This window comes from Ranitomeya imitator, chromosome 8, assembly GCF_032444005.1.
Source record: "Ranitomeya imitator isolate aRanImi1 chromosome 8, aRanImi1.pri, whole genome shotgun sequence".
NCBI lineage: Eukaryota > Metazoa > Chordata > Amphibia > Anura > Dendrobatidae > Ranitomeya > Ranitomeya imitator.
In genome coordinates this window covers 2202653-2229150 of record NC_091289.1, presented here as the reverse complement: position 1 = coordinate 2229150, position 26498 = coordinate 2202653, and the positions used below count along the sequence as shown (strand labels likewise).

Sequence of the window (26498 nt, the reverse complement as noted above, 5' to 3'; positions counted from 1 at the left end):
ATGAATTTCCTAAGCATGCGCTGTGCAGGTCGGAAGTGACGTCCTGCACACCGGGGAGCTGGATGCTCCACTACAATTTAAAAAGAGCCTGGGAAGTAGCTTCAGTACAAGAGGTGAGGGTACATACCCCTTACTAGGCTACGGACCCCTTACTAGGCTACTAGATCCCCTGATAACTCCGAAGGAGGGAAGAACCTTGTGGGGAGGTGGTCGTTTGTCCCTTTAGTATCCCCTTATACTGCCCCGAGGTCTCTTGTTATGCATCCATTGCTATCTGCCTCTGTGTCCTGATGGGCTTTCTATAGGGGCTGATATGTTTTGAAGTGGACTCAATCAAACTTTCAGTGACCGTTCCACTATGAGCTATTGAATTATTGTAAATGTATTCAGCCTGGAATGATTCTCGCCTTGTTTGTATATTCGCCACATGCCACTCATCTGCTGGGCTCCTGCACGGGATTGAGGTGGAGTTTATTATGAGCTGAGGGCTTAAAGGTGTATAATACATGTACAGGGGTTACAAGGCCTCCGGTTATTTGCAGTGGATTATTTTCGGCTAGGTGTATGGTGCACAATTCTCACCTTATTTTAGGATACCTAAGGCCTCTTTCCTACTAACGTCTTTTTCCGTCACAATGCGTCGTTTTGTGAAGAAAAAAAAACGGATCCAGCAAATGTTTCTGCTGGATCCGTTTTTTTCTCAGACTGTCACAGATCCCCCTACTCCGTGGTGTAACTAATTCGTCACGTCACCACTCTTAGCACGTCACGTGGGGTTGTGCCTGCAAGGGTTAATCTATCTCCCCTCTCTCAGTCCAGCATTCAACCTCTGTCCTATGCTGTAATGGGAGCATAAATCACACACCGACCCAGGCCACACACCCCGCTCATACGCGCTGCCACCACTCATCGAACACACGGGCGATGAGTCCCGGAAATATTAATAATAATGTCTACCACCCATAAGGCTCACACACCTTAGGCTATGGATTCGTTAGAACATTCAAGGTTCAACTTGTTAAAGTTTATACTTTAATACAAAAAGGTTCAGTGCTTACAGTAAGAAAAAGGTATAAAAATATAAGTCAACTTACGCAAAATAGTATAACATAAACAGGAGAAAACTTACAGAAATCATCTAACTTGGTAGTCTTTCTGCTCCCTGAGGGGGGTTGAATATGGAGTTTGTGGAACACATCAGCTTCTCAGGCCGCCCTCACATGTGAACACAATTCTAGGTATACAGGTCTAATTTATAGCTTTGGTCTGGAGGTGAGATTTCTAGACCAGCCCCCTCAGGTTAATATCATAATTGCTTGTTTTTGATTGGACCACGGCGCTACCAATGAATATATTTTCTCTTGAGATCCTTTGTCTAAACATTCTCACAGAGATACTATCAGGCCGTAATTGACATCTCTCTTCCAAGAGCAAGGAGGTGTCAAGTGTTACCTTTCTTCTTGGTCCTAGCTAGACCCCCTGGTGAGATTTGGAGACAGATCCTGCTCTGCCAGTCATTGGCTATAATGGAAGCCTATGGATGCAGGATCTGTCGCTGTGTGTCAAAAGCAGGAATCCAGCGACGGTTTTGACACGGAGCATGAGCGGAAGAATTTCCAGTCAGGGAAATTCTCGCTCTCTTTTTACTATGGATGCTGCCTATGTTGCATCAATAGTAAAAAGATATAATGTTAAAAATAATAAAAATTAAAATTGTGATATTCTCACCTTCCGGCATCCCCCGCAGGCTTCCGGTGTCCCCCGCAGCCTTCCCGATGCTCGCGATACTGCCAGCAGCTTCCGTTCCCAGTGATGCATTGCGAAATGACCCGATGGCGTCGCAGTCTCGCGAGACCGCTACATCATCACAGGTCATTGTTTTGCAAGGCATTACTGGGGACTGGAGCTGCTGGCAGTATCGCGATCATCGGGAAGGCTGCGGGGGACACCGGAAGGTGAGAATATCACAATTTTTTATTTTTAACCTGGGTTGTGTTGTGTATGCGTTTTCGCAGCGGAAAAACTCTGCAAAGACACATACACAATGTGTGCATATAACCTTGACAGATCCATAAAAAAAAAACGGACCCAGTTCTTCCATTTTTTACAATCTGCACAGGATCTGTCATTTCAACATTTTAACGGATTGTGACTGATTGTAAAAAAACGCAAGTGTGGAAGAGGCCTAAGTTGCATACAACTAGGACACTGGGGTTCATTCTTAAAACCCCTTTTTTGGCTGATTGATTGGTAACTGGTTTTGATACCTGACCCAGGATGCACGAGGGTCTCTTATATGTTGTGTGTCTCACACTGTGGTTTTTGTTTTTTTAGGAAAATTTATTTCAAACCGGCATAAGATAGTTTTATAATTCCCTTTTTTGCTATAGCTAAACTGAGCAGAATCTCATGGTCTTTGTTTTTATGTTGAGCTTTTGAAGCAGAAACTCCTCAAACTGCACACAGCCTTGGCGTTCTGTGCCGGATTATCAGATGTAGCCTGTAGTCCAGCAGTGTTGATGTGTTGCTCCGCGGCCGGACGTCTTACTCTTCCTTGGAAGGTTTTACCCTCGGGCCTTTTCTTCTCTTGCAGCGTGAGCCGCAGTGAGCGCAGTGGGAGATACGGGTCCGCGTTTGATAGAGACGATCGTGATGACCGGGTGTCCAGGAACAGGCGCAGAGACTCTAACGACTACAAAAGATACCGGGATGATCGGGACGATAGATACGATGACTACAGAGATTACGACAGTCCTGAGGTAGGTCCCAGATCCCCGGTGTGGACCCTGGTATGATGTCCCCGCCCTGCAGCCTAGTCTGAAGGATAAATCTCTGCTCCTTCCAGCACGACCGCGAGCGAAGGAACAGCGACCGCTCAGAAGATGGCTACCATTCAGACGGTGACTACACGGACCACGACTACCGCAATGATTACTACGTGGATGAGAAGGAGAGCAAGACCATCATGCTGCGAGGCCTCCCAATAAACATCAGTGAGAGCGATGTGAGTGCCACCCATGCGCCCGGTACATCTGCGCCCGGTACGTGACGCTCCTTACATGCAATCGGTCAGTCGCATCATGTGGCCCAAGCCACGGATCGCATCAATCAGAAAACGCATGACGAGCTGCGGGGACTGTAAGGGTGGATGAGACCGGTACCGGCTGGCCTCTCCTCATACTGTGTTACTGACTGATATATCCCAGATTGAACAGGTCTCCAGCCGGATCTTCATTACTCAAGCCCTGGAGTGTTTTACATAAGACCTGACGTCAGCCATACAGTCGGCTTCAGTGTGTGCGCCACTGTGTTTCAGATGTGGCCTGACAGCCGGGCTCTGATGTTTGGGCCGTGGTGTTTGCTATGACCTGACAGCCGGGCTCTGGTGTTTGGGCTGCGGTGTTTGCTATGACCTGGTGACAGCCGGGCTCGGTGTTTCGGCCGTGGTGTTTGCTATGACCTGGTGACAGCTGGGCTCTGATGTTTGGGCCGCGGTGTTTGCTATGACCTGACAACCGGGCTCTGATGTTTGGGCCGCGGTGCTTGCTATGACCTGACAGCCGGGCTCTGATGTTTGGGCCGCGGTGTTTGCTATGACCTGGTGACAGCCGGGCTCTGATGTTTGGGCTGCAGTGTTTGCTATGACCTGACAGCCGGGCTCTGATGCTTGGGCCGCGGTGTTTATGACCTGGTGACAGCCGGGCTCTGATGTTTGGGCCGTGGTGTTTGCTATGACCTGACAGCCGGGCTCTGATGTTTGGGCCGCGGTGCTTGCTATGACCTGACAGCCGGGCTCTGATGTTTGGGCCGCGGTGCTTGCTATGACCTGACAGCCGGGCTCTGATGTTTGGGCCGCGGTGTTTGCTATGACCTGGTGACAGCCGGGCTCTGATGTTTGGGCTGCGGTGTTTGCTATGACCTGACAGCCGGGCTCTGATGCTTGGGCCGCGGTGTTTATGACCTGGTGACAGCCGGGCTCTGATGTTTGGGCCGTGGTGTTTGCTATGACCTGACAGCCGGGCTCGATGTTTGGGCCGCGGTGTTTATGACCTGGTGACAGCCGGGCTCTGATGTTTGGGCCATGGTGTTTGCTATGACCTGACAGCCGGGCTCTGATGTTTGGGCCGCAGTGTTTGCTATGACCTGGTGACAGCCGGGCTCGGTGTTTGGGCCGCGGTGTTTGCTATGACCTGACAGCCGGGCTCTGATGTTTGGGCCGCGGTGTTTATGACCTGGTGACAGCCGGGCTCGGTGTTTGGGCCGCAGTGTTTATGACCTGGTGACAGCCGGGCTCGGTGTTTGGACCGCGGTGTTTATGACCTGGTGACAATGACCTGGTGACAGCCGGGCTCTGATGTTTGGGCCGCGGTGTTTATGACCTGGTGACAGCCGGGCTCTGATGTTTGGGCCGCGGTGTTTATGACCTGGTGACAGCCGGGCTCTGATGTTTGGGCCGTGGTGTTTGCTATGACCTGACAGCCGGGCTCTGATGTTTGGGCCGCGGTGTTTGCTATGACCTGACAGCCGGGCTCTGATGTTTGGGCCGCGGTGTTTGCTATGACCTGACAGCCGGGCTCTGATGTTTGGGCCGCGGTGTTTGCTATGACCTGACAGCCGGGCTCTGATGTTTGGGCCGCGGTGTTTGCTATGACCTGACAGCCGGGCTCTGATGTTTGGGCCGCGGTGTTTGCTATGACCTGACAGCCGGGCTCTGATGTTTGGGCCGCGGTGTTTGCTATGACCTGGTGACAGCCGGGCTCGGTGTTTGGGCCGCGGTGTTTGCTATGACCTGACAGCCGGGCTCGGTGTTTGGGCCGCGGTGTTTATGACCTGGTGACAGCCGGGCTCTGATGTTTGGGCCGCGGTGTTTGCTATGACCTGGTGACAGCCGGGCTCGGTGTTTGGGCCGCGGTGTTTGCTATGACCTGGTGACAGCCGGGCTCTGATGTTTGGGCCGCGGTGTTTATGACCTGGTGACAGCCGGGCTCTGATGTTTGGGCCGCGGTGTTTGCTATGACCTGGTGACAGCCGGGCTCTGATGTTTGGGCCGCGGTGTTTATGACCTGGTGACAGCCGGGCTCGGTGTTTGGGCCGCGGTGTTTGCTATGACCTGGTGACAGCCGGGCTCGGTGTTTGGGCCGCAGTGTTTATGACCTGGTGACAGCCGGGCTCGGTGTTTGGGCCGCGGTGTTTATGACCTGGTGACAGCCGGGCTCGGTGTTTGGGCCGCAGTGTTTGACCTGGTGACAGCCGGGCTCTGATGTTTGGGCCGCGGTGTTTGCTATGACCTGGTGACAGCCGGGCTCTGATGTTTGGGCCGCGGTGTTTATGACCTGGTGACAGCCGGGCTCTGATGTTTGGGCCGCGGTGTTTGCTATGACCTGGTGACAGCCGGGCTCGGTGTTTGGGCCGCGGTGTTTGCTATGACCTGGTGACAGCCGGGCTCGGTGTTTGGGCCGCAGTGTTTATGACCTGGTGACAGCCGGGCTCGGTGTTTGGGCCGCGGTGTTTATGACCTGGTGACAGCCGGGCTCGGTGTTTGGGCCGCAGTGTTTGACCTGGTGACAGCCGGGCTCTGATGTTTGGGCCGCGGTGTTTGCTATGACCTGGTGACAGCCGGGCTCGGTGTTTGGGCTGCTGGTCTCATGGTGGGATCAGCAGGCCTCATGTCTGCAGCAGATTGAGGACCTGACTGTGCTGTGCGCTCGGGTGAATGTTCCCTAACCCTGCTGGGATCTTCTAGTCGTGGATTTTCCTTTTCGTAGTCTTTCCCTTTGTCGTCTTTCCGTGTAGTTTCCTTGTCCGGAGACTGTTCGGCCATCTGTTATCCGGTGTGTGGCTGGGGCCGCCAGTCTCCTCATCTGGGCTGTGTGCGCCCGGCTTCCTGCCGCTGCTCCTCATCGGGGTGTGTATACTTGTGCACAGCCATGTTTACCTTCTCTCAGCCTTGGTTTTGCTCATACCTTACAGATTCGAGAATTGTTGGACACCTTTGAAGGCCCGCAGCCTGCGGACGTGAGGCTGATGAAGCGAAAGACAGGTGAGTGTCTGGTGTGCGGTGCGCTCCCACGCCGTCTGTGTTCCCACCCTCTGATTGCTTTCCCTGGGGACTAGCCCCCTCTTCACCCCATACACCATCAGGTGCCGGATGGACTTGCCATGGCTGAGGAGCCTCTAGGGTCTGTAGACCCGTGTGGGGTTGGGGTGCAATGATTTTCACCACCCTAATATCTGCTGAGGATCTGGTCGCCTCCGGCGTGAGGATTACTGTCGGGGGTGAAATGTCGTTGAGGCTCCTTTTCATGGCAACCCATGTGCGGCAGGTAACGGGACTGCACCCATGGAAGCCATGCCATAAAGCACTGCTAGAACATGGGCTTTGTCAGTTGGAGATGCAGCTGTGTTTTCTGTAAAAGGAAGTGACTAACACTAGTATCCCGTCTATATCTGAATGCTGTCTCTAGGTTTAAGCCGCGGTTTCGCCTTCGTGGAGTTTTATCACTTGCAAGATGCTACCAGCTGGATGGAAGCCAATCAGGTTGCTTCACTCGCCAAGTCTAGAAACCTCCTGAGAAATGGCACATGACATATGTCTGTAACCGAGATCGAAAAGCAGAACGTGGCTGGGGGGAGGGGGCGAGGCTGCGGTCAGGATTCAGGAGATCACCGGGACGCGCCCTCCGTACATTAAAGCTGCCCCCGGTGATGGTCCTCCTTCCATGGAGGCCGTTCATTACCGATGGACACGGGTAGCAGCCGCCCGACAGGTCACCGGCCGGCGGGGCCGCAGCCCTTTAATGTACGCAGAGCCCCAGCGCATGGTCGGCATGAAGTGCAGGTCCCCCTCTCCCTGGGTTACTGCTGAGTACATCTGACAGACACATGTTCTGCAATAACTCCACAGGGGCCGCACAGCTCGCTAATGCTGGCAGGTACTAGTCAGGGGCCCATTAGGGGCCAGCCCATGTGGGCATGGACGGGACACGTGACTGGAGCCGCCGATAAGCCCCCGGCTCCTGAAAAAGCAGATTATGATAGTCTGGAAGGACATGAAGACGGTGTCCGTACCCGCAGGGCCCTCGTGTACCCGCAGGGCCCTAGTAACGTCCTGGGAGCAGCCGTAGATGGCAGGATCACTGGTAGAGAAAGCCTGAAGCCCATGTTGTATCCCGACTGCGGGGGGAGCGGGGAGCGTGCCGGGAAGGTGACGCCTCTGGTACAAGATTAGGATTTGTGCACCCAAAATAAGCTGTTGCTGGTTTCCTCATCTTAACCCTTCCTGTGCCAGAAGAGGCGGCCTATTGTGCCTCCAGGGGATCGCCTCTGCTGACCACGTGTGTTCCCAGACGCCACGCTCAGACTGGGAATACTGCCTGCGCTATTAAGACTTTCTTCTGGAGCCCCGAGCCCTTGACTTTACTGCACCCCACTCTTTATTTCTTCCATTGGTAGCTCTGTGCGCCGCCTCCGAACCCCTCCTCTATCCGCCCCTTGTGGTGGGGCTGGCACAGCCGTTAGTTGGCAGTGGGTGGTCCTTCCCCACACGGCCGTCCATTATAGTCGGGTTCCCCTCCACCAGGGGATTGATGTCTGCTTATCACGATGCTGGGAGTAACTTGGCCCTTTTTTATGTTCTTGCAGAAGAAGCTGGTAATCCAGGGTAAGACCATCGCCATGCATTACAGCAACCCCCGGCCCAAGTTTGAGGACTGGCTGTGTAACAAGGTGAGAGCTGCGCTCGCTGCGGGGGGTGTCGGGGTGGTCCAGCAGCAAATGTTAAGTACAAAGCTCTCTGGTTTTATAGTGCGGCCTCTACAACTTCCGGAGGAGACTGAAATGCTTCCGCTGCGGCGCGCCCAAGACTGGTGAGTGTCTGTGCCTGCCGTCTGTGCCCCTCGCCGTTTGTCGGTGGCGCTCTAAAGCCGCCTCCTCTCCCCTCAGAGTCTGACATGGAGGCCCCTTCTGGAACGTCTGAAGCCCCCGAGTCGGCAGATTACTATAGTGACAGTAAGTGTTTGCACCAGCTTTTTTCAGCTCATTACTCGCCCCCATCATATCAGACTGGCAGAGATCCGAGCCCCGCTGCTGTCCTTGCCCTTCCAGTAATGTCCGTCGCTCCTGTGGGTGCGCATGCTGCTTCAGCCATTTACATCCCCCAGTTAACTGTATGGGGGTCCTGTACCTCATTATTACAGCAGAGTATTGTAATGGGCTGCTGGGAGCCGTCTGACGGTGCGGCCGCTCTGCTGCGAGGGGTCTGTAGATCAGCGGGAGCTTGGATTACTCGCTGTATGGGGGGCTTGGTGTACTGTGTGGTCTCCTCACTTGACAAACAGCTGGGTGTAACCTTATTAGGTGGCTATGTATCCTCAGCCATCATCCTGCGTAACATCGGGCCGCACACGGTGCTGGACTCCATCCTGTCGGCCCTGGCTCCTTACGTTTCACTGGTGTTGAGCAACATCCGGCTGATCAAAGACAAGCATACCCACCTGAACCGCGGCTTTGCCTTCATACAGCTGCCCTCCGCGCTGGTAAGTGGCGGCCCCTGGAGTTCTCCCTCCATAATAATGGCGGCTGCTGAGCTAACACTTCCTTCATCCCCTGCAGGAAGCCTCGCAGCTGCTGCAGATCCTCCAGACTCTTCATCCTCCTCTCAAAATTGATGGGAAAATAATTGGAGTTGATTTTGCCAAGAGCGCAAGAAAGTGAGTTCTGGGGTATTAACAAGGCAAAGTCCGGAGCGGCCACGTCCTCCCCACCTGTGGTGTCGGAGCCGCGGCGGTGGGCGCTGGAGAATAACTTCTCGTCTGTTTCGCAGGGATCTTGTGCTGGCGGATGGGAACAGGCTCAGCGCGTTCTCGGTGGCGAGCACGGCCATAGCGGCGGCTCAGTGGTCGTCCACGCAGGTAAGTCCTGGGGTAGAGCTTGGCGGATCAGATGTGATGTCGGCACTGATCGTTCTCATTCATTGTTGCTCTGCACTTTTATTTTAGGCTCAGCAAAGCGGGGACAGCGCTGAATATGGCTACTCGCAGGAGGGGTACGCACAGTACGGAGGACAGGTGGGCACTGCTCCGGCCGCCAATGACCGCTTAATGACGCAGTACGTAATACGTCCCTGCACCTTATTGATGCGGGACGGATTATTATGGCTACACAATCGCCGCCGGTTGTTGGCTGATTCTGACAGCCGGCACTAAGTGTCAGGAGTGGTCCCGCACCGCTCCCAGGACTTTAACCCCCTAAATGCTGCGATTGCAGCATTCCGGGAGCAGGCAGGGGATGACAGCCCCTCTGCCCTTGGATCGGAGACCCCACGGCGTGAGGGTCCCAATTGTTGCCATGGTGACCCGATGTCGTCATGTCACGAGCTGGGAAAGTTGCTAGATGAAGCACAGAGCTGACAGTTTACACAGCACAGGGACGCTGCTGCATCCCCATGCTATTAAAGCGATCAGCCTGCAAAAAATGATAGTCCCACTATGAGACTAAGTAAAAAAAAAAAAAAAACATTGTAAAAATATTTAAAAACAATAATAAAAATTCAAAAGGTATTGTATCTAAATATTTGTATGAAAAAATAAACAAACAAGGGTTAGTTCACACTCGGGGTTTTTGCTGCTTTTTTATGCTAATTTTCAGCTGCTTTTTACAATACCAGCAAAGTCTGAGATTTCAGAAATCTCCTGCACACATTTGCTTTTTGTGTGATCAGTATTTTGTGCTTTGCTGCATGTTTTGGACATAGAGCATGACCCATTGACTTGAATGGGTGTTGATTAAAAACGCAGCAGAAATGCAGGTATCATTATTTGCTGCGTTTTTGCTGCTGAAAATCCAAGGACATTAGCACAGACAAAGAGAAAAAAACGCACCTAAACCTGCACTTTCCTGCCAAGATCAGGTTTTGCTGCAGAATAAAAAGCAACAAAAATGCCCTGTGTGAACTTTCCCTTAAAGTTTGCATATTTGGTATCACTGCGTCCGCAACGGCCTGACTTATGAAACTGTCCCACTAGTTATTAACCCCTTTAGTAAACACCATAAAAAAACAAGGCAAAAACAACAATACTTTATTATCATACCACCGAACAAAAAGTGGAATGAAACGCAATCAGAAAGGATATAAACATGGTTCCGCTGAAAGCGTCATCTTGTCCCTCAAAAAACGAGCCGCCGTACAGCGTCATCAGCGGAAAAGTAAAAATGTTATAGCTCTCAGAATAAAGCAATGCTAAAATAATTTTTTTTCTATAAAATAGTTTTTGTGTAAAAGCGCCAAAACATAAAGAAATGATATGAGATATCGCTGTAATCGTACTGACCCGAAGAATAACACTCTGCCTTATCAATTTTACCCCACATGGACATAAACACACGCAAAATAAAAGATCCTAAATTGCTGTTTTTTTTGGACATTCTGCCTCCCAAAAGTCTGCATAGAAAGCGATCAAATATGCCATGTCTGAAAATGGTACCAATAAAAATGTCAGCTCATCCCACAAAAAACAAGGCTTCAAATGATTGTGGACCAAAATACGGAAAAATTATAGCTCAGAAAATGTGATGCAAGAAAGTGTCTTAGTGTGTGACAGCAGCCAAACATAAAACCCCGATATAAATGTGGTATCGCTGTAATCGCATCCACCCAAAGAATAAAGTCGCCTAATCCCTTATACCGCACGAGGAACGGCGTAACAAATAAAACAAATAGTTCACATGCTGTGGATTTTTTAATTCTGCCTTCCAAAGATCGCAGTTAGGCTACGTTCAGACTAGCGTTGTGCGCCGCTGCAACGCACAACGCACCGAAAAACGCGGCAAAACGCACGCAAAAACGCTGCGTTTTGCGACGCATGCGTAGTTTTTTGCCGAAAATCGGACGCAAGAAAAATGCAACTTGTTGCGTTTTCTTGGTCCGACGCTAGCGGCAAAAAAGACGCACGCGTCGCAAAACGCAACAAACAAAAACCCATGCGTCCCCCATGTTAAACATAGGGGCGCATGACGCGTGCGTCGCCCGACACTAACGCGATGCACACTAGCACAACGCTAGTCTGAACGTTGCCTAAGGCTCGGCGCACATTTATCCTGCGCTCTGCGCTGAGCGCTTTCCCCCGAGTTTCTATGTAAATCTCTGAAATGTGTGATTCAGACAGATCCCCTGGCGCAAGATTCACTATAGTGAGGCACTGTGGACACCGTCTGACCTGTGATCCGGGGGTGTCAGTCTTTTTAGGATTGCATAAAAGTGCCGTTGGCCACAGTTTTGTGCACTTCTGAATAGGACACTGCGGAACAGAGGCCAGACAGAGTCCAGAGTAACTCTGCCGCCTCCTTATAGGGAATGGATCCCTTGGGGGTTTCATCTGTCGCGTCACTCAGAGATTTACATGGAAACCACAAAGGAAGTGCTCATCGTAGAGCGCAGGATAAATTTGATCATAAATGTTATGTAAAATGTTCCCAATAAAAGCTTCAACGCAATCCACAGAAAAAGAAAGTCCCCACTCAGGTCCGTCACCTGTTAACGGAAATATAGGGGGCTTCCCAATTACTGGTAGCACAAAGGCTCTGGAAAAGCAAAATGGCTCCTCTGCCCTTCTGAGCCCCAGTGTGCCTAAACAACATATAGCGCCCACATGTTGGACATTTCTGTAGAGATGAGATCCTGCCTAATTTTACAAGTGCGTGTCTCGAGAAGCACTGACTGGGAATAATGTACTGGTGACTGTGGCGCCCTGGTGACTGTGGCGCCCTGGTGACTGTGGCGCCCTGGTGACTGTGGCGCCCTGGTGACTGTGGCGCCCTGGTGACTTTTATTTTATATTTTTATATAAATAATGATGAGTCCAGGAAACTTTACATGTAAAAAGTCCAATGGCGCTCCTTCCCTTCCGAGCCCTCCCATGCGCCCAAACAGTGGTTTACCCCCACACATGGGGTATCGGCGTACTCAGGACAAATTACACAACAAATGTTGGAGTCTATTTTTTCCTGTTACACTCATCAAAATAAAAATATTTGGCTTTGAAGTAAATTTGTGGGAAATAAAATTAAATGTTCATTATTTTTCCACATTCCAACACTTTCTGTGAAGCCCCTGGAGGGTTAATAAACTTCTTGAATGTGGTTTTGCACCTTGAGGGGTGCAGTTTTTAGAATGGTGTCACTTTTGGGTATCTTCTGTCATATAGACCCCTCAGTCACTTCAAATGTGAGGTGGTCCCTAAAAAAAAAAATGGAATAAATAAATAAACGGAAGTTATATGAAATAAATGTTACCACTGTCATAAAGTGCAATGTTAGGAGGAAACAATCTGCAACATCGGGCTCCGTTGATGCTCCAGAGGACAGTGGTCAGAGTTGTAATAATTGGCCCGGGGTTAATGATTGTCCTTGTGGTTCTCCCAGGAATATCAGCAGTTGTACCAGTCTCAGGCCGGAGAGCAGGCCGCATCGGCAGAAGGCAGCACGCAGGCGACCACCACGACGGCGGCCGTAGTGTGCCAGAGTCCGCAGCTCTACCAGCAGCCCGGTTCTCCGGTGAGTGGCCCCGGCGTCCACCAGGTGTTGTAGCAGTGCTCACCAAGTGATGGCAGATGTAGCAGTGCTGTCTTCTCCATTCTAGACTCAGCCGAACACCAGCGCGACCACCAGCGCAGCCCCCACAACGCCCACCACAGAAGAAACGCCCGCGACATCCAGCACCATCATCCCGGGTGTGAAATATGGTATGTGACCCTGAGCGGCCCCCGTGCCGGCCGTGCCCGCCAGAGCAGGGTGTAATGATTGTCACCGTGTGTTCGGCAGCTGTTCCAGACACGTCCACGTACCAGTACGACGAGTCCTCGGGATACTACTACGACCCCCAGACTGGTCTGTACTACGACCCCAATTCTCAGGTAACTTTCTGCTAAAAGGATATCATCCCGTTGGATGCAGGAAATGTGCAGAACGGTGACGAGTCGTCTCTCCGCAGTATTACTACAACTCTGCATCCCAGCAATACCTGTACTGGGACGGGGAGAAGCAGACGTACCTGCCCGCCGCCGACGGCACCGGCCAGGGCACCGCACCGGCCAACGGGGCAGCGGCCGCCGCCAACAAGGAAGGCAAGGAGAAGAAAGAGAAGCCGAAGAGCAAAACTGCCCAGCAGGTATCTGTGGCCCCAGGGTCCCCCTTGGCTTGTGCCCCGATGCCCACGTGTCTGACTCCTGGTTTGGTTTCCCTCAGATTGCGAAGGATATGGAGCGCTGGGCAAAGAGCCTTAATAAGCAGAAGGAAAACTTCAAGAACAGTTTCCAGCCGCTGAGCGCCCGGGACGAGGAGCGGAAGGAGTCTGCAGCCGCCGACGCTGGCTTTGCCTTGTTTGAGAAGAAGGTTCGGGTCTGTCTGTCATTCTCCTGCCGGTGAGTTTCCCTCTGCGTCTGAAGCTAAGCGGCTGCTTCTCTCCTCAGCAAGGAGCTCTGCTAGAGAGGCAGATTCTGCCGGACATGATGATGATGATGGCTGCGGAGGAGGAGAAGCCGCCCAAGGTGAGTGCTCAGGTCTCCTGTCAGACAGGTGCAGCCTGTGGTGTGTGCGCGCTCGGCCCATGTGTGCTTGCTCGGCCGTCACCCCGTGTGTGTGCGCGCTCGGCCCATGTGTGCTTGCTCAGCTGTCACCCCGTGTGTGTGTGTGCGCACTCGGCCCATGTGTGCTTGCTCGGCCCTCGCCCCGCTTGTGTGCGCTTGCTTGGCCCTCGCCCCGTGTGTTTTTTGCTTGCTCCGCTCTCGCCCCGTGTGTTTTTTTTTGCTTGCTTGGCCCTCGCCCCGTGTTTTTTGCTCGCTTGGCCCTCACCCCATGTGTTTTTTGCTCGCTCGGCCCTCGCTCCGTGTGTTTTTTTGCTCGCTCGGCCCTCGCTCCGTGTGTTTTTTGCTCGCTTGGCCCTCGCCCCGTGTGTTTTTTGCTTGCTCCGCTCTCGCCCCGAATGGTTTTTTGCTCGCTTGGCCCTCGCCCCGTGTGTTTTTTGCTCGCTTGGCCCTCGCCCCGTGTGTTTTTTGCTTGCTCCGCTCTCGCCCCGAATGGTTTTTTGCTCGCTTGGCCCTCGCCCCGTGTGTTTTTTGCTCGCTTGGCCCTCGCCCCGTGTGTTTTTTGCTCGCTTGGCCCTCGCCCCGTGTGTTTTTTGCTCGCTTGGCCCTCGCCCCGTGTGTTTTTTGCTCGCTTGGCCCTCGCCCCGTGTGTTTTTTGCTCGCTTGGCCCTCGCCCCGTGTGTTTTTTGCTCGCTTGGCCCTCGCCCCGTGTGTTTTTTGCTTGCTCGGCCCTCGCCCCGTGTGTTTTTTGCTCGCTCGGCCCTCGCCCCGTGTGTTTTTTGCTCGCTCGGCCCTCACCCCGTGTGTTTTTTGCTTGCTCCGCTCTCGCCCCATGTGGTTTTTGCTTGCTCCACTCTCGCCCCGTGTGTTTTTTGCTCGCTCGGCCCTCGCCCCGTGTGTTTTTTGCTTGCTCCACTCTCGCCCCGTGTGTTTTTTGCTCGCTTGGCCCTCGCCCCGTGTGTTTTTTGCTTGCTCCGCTCTCGCCCTGTGTGTTGCCCGCTAGTCTCACTAAACACCTGTACTATTGGCCCAGCGGGCGCTGGTTGCAGCCTACAGCGGTGACAGCGATAATGAAGAGGAGGCAGATCGGCTGCAGGGAATTCTGGATGAGGAAAAGCTGACGGATTGGAAGAAGCTGGCGTGCTTACTGTGCCGCAGGCAGTTTCCAAACAAAGATGCCCTGACCAGACACCAGCAGCTGTCGGACCTCCACAAGGTGAGTGCAGGACCCCTCCACGTCACATTATCACCGGTCCCTATCTGCCGAGCAAATGTCTGATAACGACTGTCGCCGAACAGCAAAACCTGGACGTGTACAGACGATCCCGCCTGTCCGATCAAGACCTGGAAGCCCTGGAGCTGCGGGAGCGAGAGGTGAGCGCCGCGATCTGCCGGGAAATGGGGCGGGTGAGGAGCAGCCGGTAACTGTGGCTTCTGGTCAAACACAGGCGAAATACCGTGACCGAGCGGCAGAGAGGAGGGAGAAGTACGGCATCCCGGAGCCGCCAGAGCCCAAGCGCAAGAAGCAGTATGACGCCGGCGTAGTGTGAGTGTGAGGAGTCCGCGCCGGCAGCAGCGTACGAGAGACCGCACCAAGGTCCACCCGCACTCACTTCACCCGCACTCACTCCATCCTGCTCTGTTTCACAGGAACTACGAGCAGCCAACGAAAGATGGTATCGATACCAGTAACATCGGGAACAAGATGCTGCAGGCCATGGGCTGGAAGGAGGGCTGCGGGCTGGGCCGGAAGAGTCAGGGAATCACTGCCCCAATTCAGGTGAGAGTTCTCCAGGGCGAGGTTTACACCCCATACACTGCCACACGTCCCGACTGACCCTTAAATGGGCAGCCTCCTGCTGTCCCTGGCCTCCCCGGAGGTCGCCTCTAGCCGTTCTTCCTTCACACGGGCGGCCTCTCTCTCTCTGGCCCTGGATTCTGTCTGTGTGTGTCTGTCTTTCTCTCTCTGACCTCTCCTCTCGCTCTCTCTGGCCTCTCGCTCGCTCTCTCTGGCCTCTCGCTCGCTCTCTCTGGCCTCTCGCTCGCTCTCTCTGGCCTCTCGCTCGCTCTCTCTGGTCTCTCGCTCTGGCCGCTCGCTCGCTCTGGCCTCTCGCTCGCTCTCTCTGGCCTCTCGCTCGCTCTCTCTGGTCTCTCGCTCTGGCCGCTCGCTCGCTCTGGCCTCTCGCTCGCTCTCTCTGGTCTCTCGCTCTGGCCGCTCGCTCGCTCTGGCCTCTCGCTCGCTCTCTCTGGCCTCTCGCTCGCTCTCTCTGGCCTCTCGCTCGCTCTCTCTGGCCTCTCGCTCGCTCTCTCTGGCCTCTCGCTCGCTCTCTCTGGCCTCTCGCTCGCTCTCTCTGGCCTCTCGCTCGCTCTCTCTGGCCTCTCGCTCGCTCTGGCCTCTCGCTCGCTCTCTCTGGTCTCTCGCTCTGGCCGCTCGCTCGCTCTGGCCTCTCGCTCGCTCTCTCTGGCCTCTCGCTCGCTCTCTCTGGCCGCTCGCTCGCGCTCTCTGGCCTCTCGCTCGCTCTGGCCTCTCGCTCGCTCTGGCCTCTCGCTCGCTCTCTGGCCTCTCGCTCGCTCTCTCTGGCCTCTCGCTCGCTCTCTCTGGCCTCTCGCTCGCTCTCTCTGGTCTCTCGCTCTGGCCGCTCGCTCGCTCTGGCCTCTTGCTCGCTCTCTCTGGCCGCTCGCTCTCTCTGGCCTCTCGCTCGCTCTCTCTGGCCTCTCGCTCGCTCTCTGGCCTCTCGCTCGCTCTCTCTGGTCTCTCGCTCTGGCCGCTCGCTCGCGCTCTCTGGCCTCTCGCTCGCTCTGGCCTCTCGCTCGCTCTCTGGCCTCTCGCTCGCTCTCTCTGGCCTCTCGCTCGCTCTCTCTGGCCTCTCGCTCGCTCTCTGGCCTCTCGCTCGCGCTCTCTGGCCGCTCGCTCGCGCTCTCTGGCCGCTCGCTCGCGCTCTCTGCGCGCTCTCTGGCCGCTCGCTCGCGCTCTCTGGCCGCTCGCTCGCGCTCTCTGGCCTCTCGCTCGCTCTCTCTGGCCTCTCGCTCTGGCCGCTCGCTCGCTCTGGCCTCTCGCTCGCTCTCTCTGGCCTCTCGCTCGCTCTCTCTGGCCTCTCGCTCGCTCTCTGGCCTCTCGCTCTGGCCGCTCGCTCTGGCCTCTCGCTCTGGCCTCTCGCTCTGGCCTCTCGCTCTGGCCGCTCGCTCTGGCCGCTCGCTCTGGCCTCTCGCTCTGGCCTCTCGCTCTGGCCGCTCGCTCTGGCCTCTCGCTCGCTCTCTCTGGCCGCTCGCTCTGGTCGCTCGCTCTGGCCTCTCGCTCGCTCTCTCTGGCCTCTCGCTCGCTCTCTCTGGCCTCTCGCTCGCTCTCTCTGGCCTCTCGCTCGCTCTCTCTGGCCTCTCGCTCGCTCTCTCTGGCCTCTCGCTCGCTCTCTCTGGCCTCTCGCTCGCTCTCTCTGGCCTCTCGCTCGCTCTCTCTGGCCTCTCGCTCGCTCTCTCTGGCCTCTCGCTCGCTCTCTCTGGCCTCTCGCTCGCTCTCTCTGGCCTCTCGCGCGTGCGCGCTCTCTCGCGCTCTGGCCTCTCGCGCGTGCGCGCTCTCTCGCGCTCTCTCTCTCGCTCTCTCGCGCTCTCTCTCTCTCTCTCTCGCGCTCGCGCTCTCTCTCTCTCTCGCGCTCTCTCTCTCGCGCTCTCTCTCGCGCGCTCTCTCTCGCGCGCTCTCTCTCGCGCGCTCTCTCTCGCGCGCTCTCTCTCGCGCGCTCTCTCTCGCGCGCTCTCTCTCGCGCTCTCTCTCTCGCGCTCTCTCTCTCGCGCTCTCTCTCTCGCGCTCTCTCTCTCGCGCTCTCTCTCTCGCTCTGTCTCTCGCGCGCTCTCTCTCTCGCGCTCTCGGATTTCTGGCTGGTGACTGTCCCATGTGTTTGCAGGCGCAGGTCCGGATGAGGGGTGCGGGTCTCGGAGCCAAGGGCAGTTCGTACGGTGTGAACACGTCGGATTCTTACAAGGACGCCGTCAGGAAAGCCATGTTCGCGCGCTTCACAGAGATGGAATGAATGGAGCAGAAGCCGGATGGCTGAATCCGTATGAACTTTCCCCTCTGGGGCAGAGGTGGTCCGAGCAGAGAAGCCCCCTAGGGCAGCCCCTGCCGCGGTGTACATATGTATTATACCCCTGTACAGTGTAAATATCTGTTTCGTGCGATGTTTGTATGTGGGGGGTGACCGTGTCCCCTCAGTAATAGAGGCTCGTCACCCGACCTTTCTACATTTGTACATTTTTCTTTTCCCAGAAGAATAAATTTTGGAGCAAACTCCTGTGATTTTTGTGCCGTCTGGTCCTGAAAGCGCCCGGTGCAGTCTGCAGAGCGACCACCAGGGGGCAGCACAGCTCAGTGCAGAACTGTCAGTGTCCAATAGAGGGGGAGGCAGTAAGTGGGGGTCCGCATCCGGCAGAACGCTGCGCTCAGTCACTGCTCTGCCCGTCTTCATGGTGCTTGGACCCGATGCTGTAACCTGGATAATCGTATGTGATGGGACAGAGACCACCCTGTGTAATGTGAAGCCCCCCATCTCTGAAGAGTCACGGCCTCCTGCTTCTCGGCGATTCGAGCTGTACCCTGTCTTGGTCGTTTCTTGGGCTGGTTATTAACCTGAGGCAGCGCCCCCTGCAGGAAGAGCTGAGTATGGGACATGACAATGGTAATAAACCCCGGGGACCGCGGCCTCTTCTGGCTCCACCCTAATGTCTCAATAAAATGAAGCTGCGGTGAAATCCTCTAAGTAACAAAACGGAAGATGGAAGTGCCGGCAGCCGCCTCTCCAGCAGGAGCACTGTGCCTTTAAGATGCCTTAAAAGCATTAGCAGGTTCTGTATCTGATCAGCTGCAGCGGTCACTGGACCCTGATACTGACTGGGCAACGCCTGGTGCTGAGAACGACGGGGAACAAAGACCAGACGACTGATCGCAGCCACCTACATCCCTCCAGACATCATATGTGACTGATATCAGCCCCTCTTATAACGCTCCAGTACTGATATAACCTCCAGACATTACACCATATGTGACTGATATCAGCCTCTTATAACGCTCCAGTACTGATATAACCCCCAGACATTACATCATATGTGACTGATATCAGCCCTCTTATAACGCTCCAGTACTGATATAACCTCCAGACATTACACCATATGTGACTGATATCAGCCTCTTATAACGCTCCAGTACTGATATAACCCCCAGACATTACACCATATGTGACTGATATCAGCCTCTCTTATAATGCTCCAGTACTGATATAACCCCAGACATTACACCATATGTGACTGATATCAGCCCCTCTTATAACGCTCCAGTACTGATATAACCTCCAGACATTACACCATATGTGACTGATATCAGCCTCTCTTATAACGCTCCAGTACTGATATAACCTCCAGACATTACACCATATGTAACTGATATCAGCCCCCCTTATAACGCTCCAGTACTGATATAACCTCCAGACATTACACCATATGTGACTGATATCAGCCCCTCTTATAACGCTCCAGTACTGATATAACCTCCAGACATTACACCATATGTGACTGATATCAGCCTCTTATAACGCTCCAGTACTGATATAACCCCCAGACATTACACCATATGTGACTGATATCAGCCCCTCTTATAACGCTCCAGTACTGATATAACCCCCAGACATTACACCATATGTGACTGATATCAGCCCCTCTTATAATGCTCCAGTACTGATATAACCTCCAGACATTACACCATATGTGACTGATATCAGCCCCTCTTATAACGCTCCAGTACTGATATAACCTCCAGACATTACACCATATGTGACTGATATCAGCCCCTCTTATAACGCTCCAGTACTGATATAACCTCCAGACATTACACCATATGTGACTGATATCAGCCCCTCTTATAACGCTCCAGTACTGATATAACCTCCAGACATTACATCATATGTGACTGATATCAGCCCCTCTTATAACGCTCCAGTACTGATATAACCTCCAGACATTACACCATATGTGACTGATATCAGCCCCTCTTATAACGCTCCAGTACTGATATAACCTCCAGACATTACACCATATGTGACTGATATCAGCCTCTTATAACGCTCCAGTACTGATATAACCCCCAGACATTACATCATATGTGACTGATATCAGCCCCTCTTATAATGCTCCAGTACTGATAACCTCCAGACATTACACCATATGTGACTGATATCAGCCCCTCTTATAACGCTCCAGTACTGATATAACCCCCAGACATTACACCATATGTGACTGATATCAGCCTCTTATAACGCTCCAGTACTGATATAACCCCAGACATTACATCATATGTGACTGATATCAGCCCCTCTTATAACGCTCCAGTACTGATATAACCCCAGACATTACATCATATGTGACTGATATCAGCCCCTCTTATAACGCTCCAGTACTGATATAACCCCAGACATTACACCATATGTGACTGATATCAGCCCCTCTTATAACGCTCCAGTACTGATATATCCTCCAGACATTACACCATATGTGACTGATATCAGCCCCTCTTATAACGCTCCAGTACTGATATAACCTCCAGACATTACACCATATGTGACTGATATCAGCCCCTCTTATAACGCTCCAGTACTGATATAACCACCAGACATTACACCACATGTGACTGATATCAGCCCCTCTTATAACGCTCCAGTACTGATATAACCCCAGACATTACACCATATGCGACTGATATCAGCCCCTCTTATAACGCTCCAGTACTGATATAACCCCAGACATTACACCATATGTGACTGATATCAGCCTCTTATAACGCTCCAGTACTGATATAACCTCCAGACATTACAACATATGTGACTGATATCAGCCTCTTATAACGCTCCAGTACTGATATAACCCCCAGACATTACACCATATGTGACTGATACCAGCCCCTCTTATAACGCTCCAGTACTGATATAACCTCTAGACATTACACCATATGTGACTGATATCAGCCCCTCTTATAACGCTCCAGTACTGATATATCCTCCAGACATTACATCATATGCGACTGATATCAGCCCCTCTTATAACGCTCCAGTACTGATATAACCTCCAGACATTACACCGTATGTGACTGATATCAGCCTCTTATAATGCTCCAGTACTGATATAACCTCCAGACATTACATCATATGTGACTGATATCAGCCTCTTATAATGCTCCAGTACTGATATAACCCCCAGACATTACACCATATGTGACTGATATCAGCCTCTTATAACGCTCCAGTACTGATATAACCTCCAGACATTACACCGTATGTGACTGATATCAGCCCCTTATAACGCTCCAGTACTGATATAACCCCCAGACATTACACCATATGTGACTGATATCAGCCTCTTATAATGCTCCAGTACTGATATAACCCCCAGACATTACACCATATGTGACTGATATCAGCCTCTTATAACGCTCCAGTACTGATATAACCTCCAGACATTACAACATATGTGACTGATATCAGCCTCTTATAACGCTCCAGTACTGATATAACCCCCAGACATTACACCATATGTGACTGATATCAGCCCCTCTTATAACGCTCCAGTACTGATATATCCTCCAGACATTACATCATATGCGACTGATATCAGCCCCTCTTATAACGCTCCAGTACTGATATAACCTCCAGACATTACACCGTATGTGACTGATATCAGCCTCTTATAATGCTCCAGTACTGATATAACCTCCAGACATTACATCATATGTGGCTGATATCAGCCTCTTATAATGCTCCAGTACTGATATAACCTCCAGACATTACACCATATGTGACTGATATCAGCCTCTTATAATGCTCCAGTACTGATATAACCTCCAGACATTACATCATATGTGACTGATATCAGCCTCTTATAATGCTCCAGTACTGATATAACCTCCAGACATTACACCGTATGTGACTGATATCAGCCTCTTATAATGCTCCAGTACTGATATAACCCCCAGACATTACATCATATGTGACTGATATCAGCCTCTTATAATGCTCCAGTACTGATATAACCTCCAGACATTACATCATATGTGGCTGATATCAGCCCCTCTTATAACGCTCCAATACTGATATAACCTCCAGACATTACACCATATGTGACTGATATCAGCCCCTCTTATAACGCTCCAGTACTGATATAACCTCCAGACATTACACCATATGTGACTGATATCAGCCCGTCTTATAACGCTCCAGTACTGTTATAACCCCCAGACATTACATCATATGTGACTGATATCAGCCTCTTATAACGCTCCAGTACTGATATAACCCCCAGACATTACACCATATGTGACTGATATCAGCCTCTTATAACGCTCCAGTACTGATATAACCTCCAGACATTACATCATATGTGACTGATATCAGCCTCTTATAACGCTCCAATACTGATATAACCCCCAGACATTACACCATATGTGACTGATATCAGCCCCTCTTATAACGCTCCAGTACTGATATAACCTCCAGACATTACACCATATGTGACTGATATCAGCCCCTCTTATAACGCTCCAGTACTGATATAACCTCCAGACATTACACCATATGTGACTGATATCAGCCCCTCTTATAACGCTCCAGTACTGATATAACCTCCAGACATTACACCATATGTGACTGATATCAGCCCCTCTTATAACGCTCCAGTACTGATATAACCCCAGACATTACACCATATGTGACTGATATCAGCCCCTCTTATAACGCTCCAGTACTGATATAACCTCCAGACATTACACCATATGTGACTGATATCAGCCCGTCTTATAACGCTCCAGTACTGTTATAACCCCCAGACATTACATCATATGTGGCTGATATCAGCCCCTCTTATAACGCTCCAGTACTGATATAACCCCCAGACATTACACCATATGTGACTGATATCAGCCCCTCTTATAACGCTCCAGTACTGATATAACCTCCAGACATTACACCATATGTGACTGATATCAGCCCCTCTTATAACGCTCCAGTACTGATATAACCTCCAGACATTACACCATATGTGACTGATATCAGCCCCTCTTATAACGCTCCAGTACTGATATAACCCCAGACATTACACCATATGTGACTGATATCAGCCCCTCTTATAACGCTCCAGTACTGATATAACCTCCAGACATTACACCATATGTGACTGATATCAGCCCGTCTTATAACGCTCCAATACTGATATAACCCCCAGACATTACACCATATGTGACAGATATCAGCCTCTTATAACGCTCCAGTACTGATATAACCTCCAGACATTACACCATATGTGACTGATATCAGCCCGTCTTATAACGCTCCAATACTGATATAACCCCCAGACATTACACCATATGTGACTGATATCAGCCTCTTATAACGCTCCAGTACTGATATAACCCCCAGACATTACACCATATGTGACTGATATCAGCCTCTTATAACGCTCCAGTACTGATATAACCTCCAGACATTACACCATATGTGACTGATATCAGCCCTTCTTATAACGCTCCAGTACTGATATAACCCCCAGACATTACACCATATGTGACTGATATCAGCCCCTCTTATAACGCTCTAGTACTGATATAACCCCCAGACATTACACCATATGTGACAGATATCAGCCTCTTATAACGCTCCAGTACTGATATAACCTCCAGACATTACACCATATGTGACTGATATCAGCCCTTCTTATAACGCTCCAGTACTGATATAACCTCCAGACATTACATCATATGTGACTGATATCAGCCCCTCTTATAACACTCCAGTACTGATATAACCTCCAGACATTACACCATATGTGACTGATATCAGCCCCTCTTATAACACTCCAGTACTGATATAACCTCCAGACATTACATCATATGTGACTGATATCAGCCCCTCTTATAACACTCCAGTACTGATATAACCTCCAGACATTACATCATATGTGACTGATATCAGCCCCTCTTATAACACTCCAGTACTGATATAACCTCCAGACATTACACCATATGTGACTGATATCAGCCCCTCTTATAACGCTCCAGTACTGATATAACCTCCAGACATTACACCATATGTGACTGATATCAGCCCCTCTTATAACGCTCCAGTACTGATATAACCCCCAGACATTACACCATATGTGACTGATATCAGCCTCTTATAACGCTCCAGTACTGATATAACCTCCAGACATTACACCATATGTGACTGATATCAGCCCCTCTTATAACGCTCCAGTACTGATATAACCTCCAGACATTACACCATATGTGACAGATATCAGCCTCTTATAACGCTCCAGTACTGATATAACCTCCAGACATTACACCATATGTGACTGATATCAGCCCCTCTTATAACGCTCCAGTACTGATATAACCTCCAGACATTACACCATATGTGACTGATATCAGCCCCTCTTATAACGCTCCAGTACTGATATAACCTCAGACATTACACCATATGTGACTGATATCAGCCTCTTATAACGCTCCAGTACTGATATAACCCCAGACATTACACCATATGTGACTGATATCAGCCCCTCTTATAACGCTCCAGTACTGATATAACCTCCAGACATTACACCATATGTGACTGATATCAGCCCCTCTTATAACGCTCCAGTACTGATATAACCTCCAGACATTACACCATATGTGACTGATATCAGCCTCTTATAACGCTCCAGTGCTGATATAACCTCCAGACATTACATCATATGTGACTGATACCAGCCCCTCTTATAACGCTCCAGTACTGATATAACCCCAGACATTACACCATATGTGACTGATATCAGCCTCTTATAACGCTCCAGTACTGATATAACCCCAGACATTACACCATATGTGACTGATATCAGCCTCTTATAACGCTCCAGTGCTGATATAACCTCCAGACATTACACCATATGTGACTGATATCAGCCTCTCTTATAACGCTCCAGTACTGATATAACCCCCAGACATTACACCATATGTGACTGATATCAGCCCCTCTTATAACGCTCCAGTACTGATATAACCTCCAGACATTACATCATATGTGACTGATACCAGCCCCTCTTATAACGCTCCAGTACTGATATAACCCCAGACATTACACCATATGTGACTGATATCAGCCTCTTATAACGCTCCAGTACTGATATAACCCCAGACATTACACCATATGTGACTGATATCAGCCTCTTATAACGTTCCAGTACTGATATAACCCCCAGACATTACACCATATGTGACTGATATCAGCTCCTCTTATTACGCTCCAGTACTGATATAACCTCCAGACATTACACCATATGTGACTGATATCAGCCCCTCTTATAACGCTCCAGTACTGATATAACCTCCAGACATTACACCATATGTGACTGATATCAGCCCCTCTTATAACGCTCCAGCACTGATATAACCCCAGACATTACATCATATGTGACTGATATCAGCCTCTTATAACGCTCCAGTGCTGATATAACCTACAGACATTACACCATATGTGACTGATATCAGCCCCTCTTATAATGCTCCAGTACTGATATAACCCCCAGACATTACACCATATGTGACTGATACCAGCCCCTCTTATAACGCTCCAGTACTGATATAACCCCAGACATTACACCATATGTGACTGATATCAGCCCCTCTTATAACGCTCCAGTACTGATATAACCCCAGACATTACACCATATGTGACAGATATCAGCCCCTCTTATAATGCTCCAGTACTGATATAACCTCCAGACATTACACCATATGTGACTGATATCAGCCCCTCTTATAACGCTCCAGTACTGATATAACCTCCAGACATTACACCATATGTGACTGATATCAGCCCCTCTTATAACGCTCCAGTACTGATATAACCCCAGACATTACACCATATGTGACAGATATCAGCCCCTCTTATAATGCTCCAGTACTGATATAACCTCCAGACATTACACCATATGTGACTGATATCAGCCCCTCTTATAACGCTCCAGCACTGATATATCCCCCAGACATTACACCATATGTGACTGATATCAGCCCCTCTTATAACGCTCCAGTACTGATATATCCCCCAGACATTACACCATATGTGACAGATATCAGCCTCTTATAACGCTCCAGCACTGATATAACCCCCAGACATTACACCATATGTGACTGATATCAGCCCCTCTTATAATGCTCCAGCACTGATATAACCTCCAGACATTACACCATATGTGACTGATATCAGCCCCCCTTATAACGCTCCAGTACTGATATAACCCCAGACATTACACCATATGTGACTGATATCAGCCCCTCTTATAATGCTCCAGCACTGATATAACCCCCAGACATTACACCATATGTGACTGATATCAGCCCCTCTTATAATGCTCCAGCACTGATATAACCTCCAGACATTACACCATATGTGACTGATATCAGCCCCTCTTATAACGCTCCAGTACTGATATAACCCCCAGACATTACACCATATGTGACTGATATCAGCCCCTCTTATAACGATCCAGTACTGATATAACCCCAGACATTACACCATATGTGACTGATATCAGCCCCTCTTATAACGCTCCAGTACTGATATAACCTCCAGACATTACACCATATGTGACTGATATCAGCCCCTCTTATAACGCTCCAGTACTGATATAACCCCAGACATTACACCATATGTGACTGATATCAGCCCCTCTTATAATGCTCCAGTACTGATATAACCCCCAGACATTACGCCATATGTGACTGATATCAGCCTCTTATAACTCTCCAGTACTGATATAACCCCAGACATTACACCATATGTGACTGATATCAGCCCTCTTATAACGCTCCAGTACTGATATAACCTCCAGACATTACATCATATGTGACTG

At 50.9% G+C, this 26498-nt stretch overlaps 1 protein-coding gene across 3 annotated transcripts in view; it reads left to right on the top strand.

Annotated features, from left to right (window-relative positions):
* Positions 1–17856, top strand: part of LOC138647180 (RNA-binding protein 5-like) — a 34320-nt gene extending 16464 nt beyond the window's left edge. Inside the window, exons 3-24 of one of the 3 annotated variants that reach the window (XM_069735998.1) lie at positions 2594–2759; positions 2846–3004; positions 5971–6040; positions 6465–6538; positions 7642–7725; positions 7805–7865; positions 7942–8007; positions 8374–8534; positions 8611–8708; positions 8822–8909; positions 8997–9065; positions 12418–12549; positions 12635–12737; positions 12817–12908; positions 12986–13162; positions 13240–13386; positions 13464–13541; positions 14611–14793; positions 14877–14951; positions 15026–15123; positions 15228–15357; positions 17474–17856. In XM_069735998.1, coding sequence (XP_069592099.1) covers positions 2594–2759; positions 2846–3004; positions 5971–6040; positions 6465–6538; positions 7642–7725; positions 7805–7865; positions 7942–8007; positions 8374–8534; positions 8611–8708; positions 8822–8909; positions 8997–9065; positions 12418–12549; positions 12635–12737; positions 12817–12908; positions 12986–13162; positions 13240–13386; positions 13464–13541; positions 14611–14793; positions 14877–14951; positions 15026–15123; positions 15228–15357; positions 17474–17599 — 2437 coding nt within the window. In that variant the 3' untranslated portion in view covers positions 17600–17856. Of the gene's footprint in view, positions 1–2593; positions 2760–2845; positions 3005–5970; positions 6041–6464; positions 6539–7462; positions 7726–7804; positions 7866–7941; positions 8008–8355; positions 8535–8610; positions 8709–8821; positions 8910–8996; positions 9066–12417; positions 12550–12634; positions 12738–12816; positions 12909–12985; positions 13163–13239; positions 13387–13463; positions 13542–14610; positions 14794–14876; positions 14952–15025; positions 15124–15227; positions 15358–17473 lie in introns of those variants that run through there. The other 2 variants (XM_069735997.1, XM_069735999.1) reach the window with 2 other exon arrangements.
* Positions 17857–26498: the final 8642 nt, after the last annotated feature.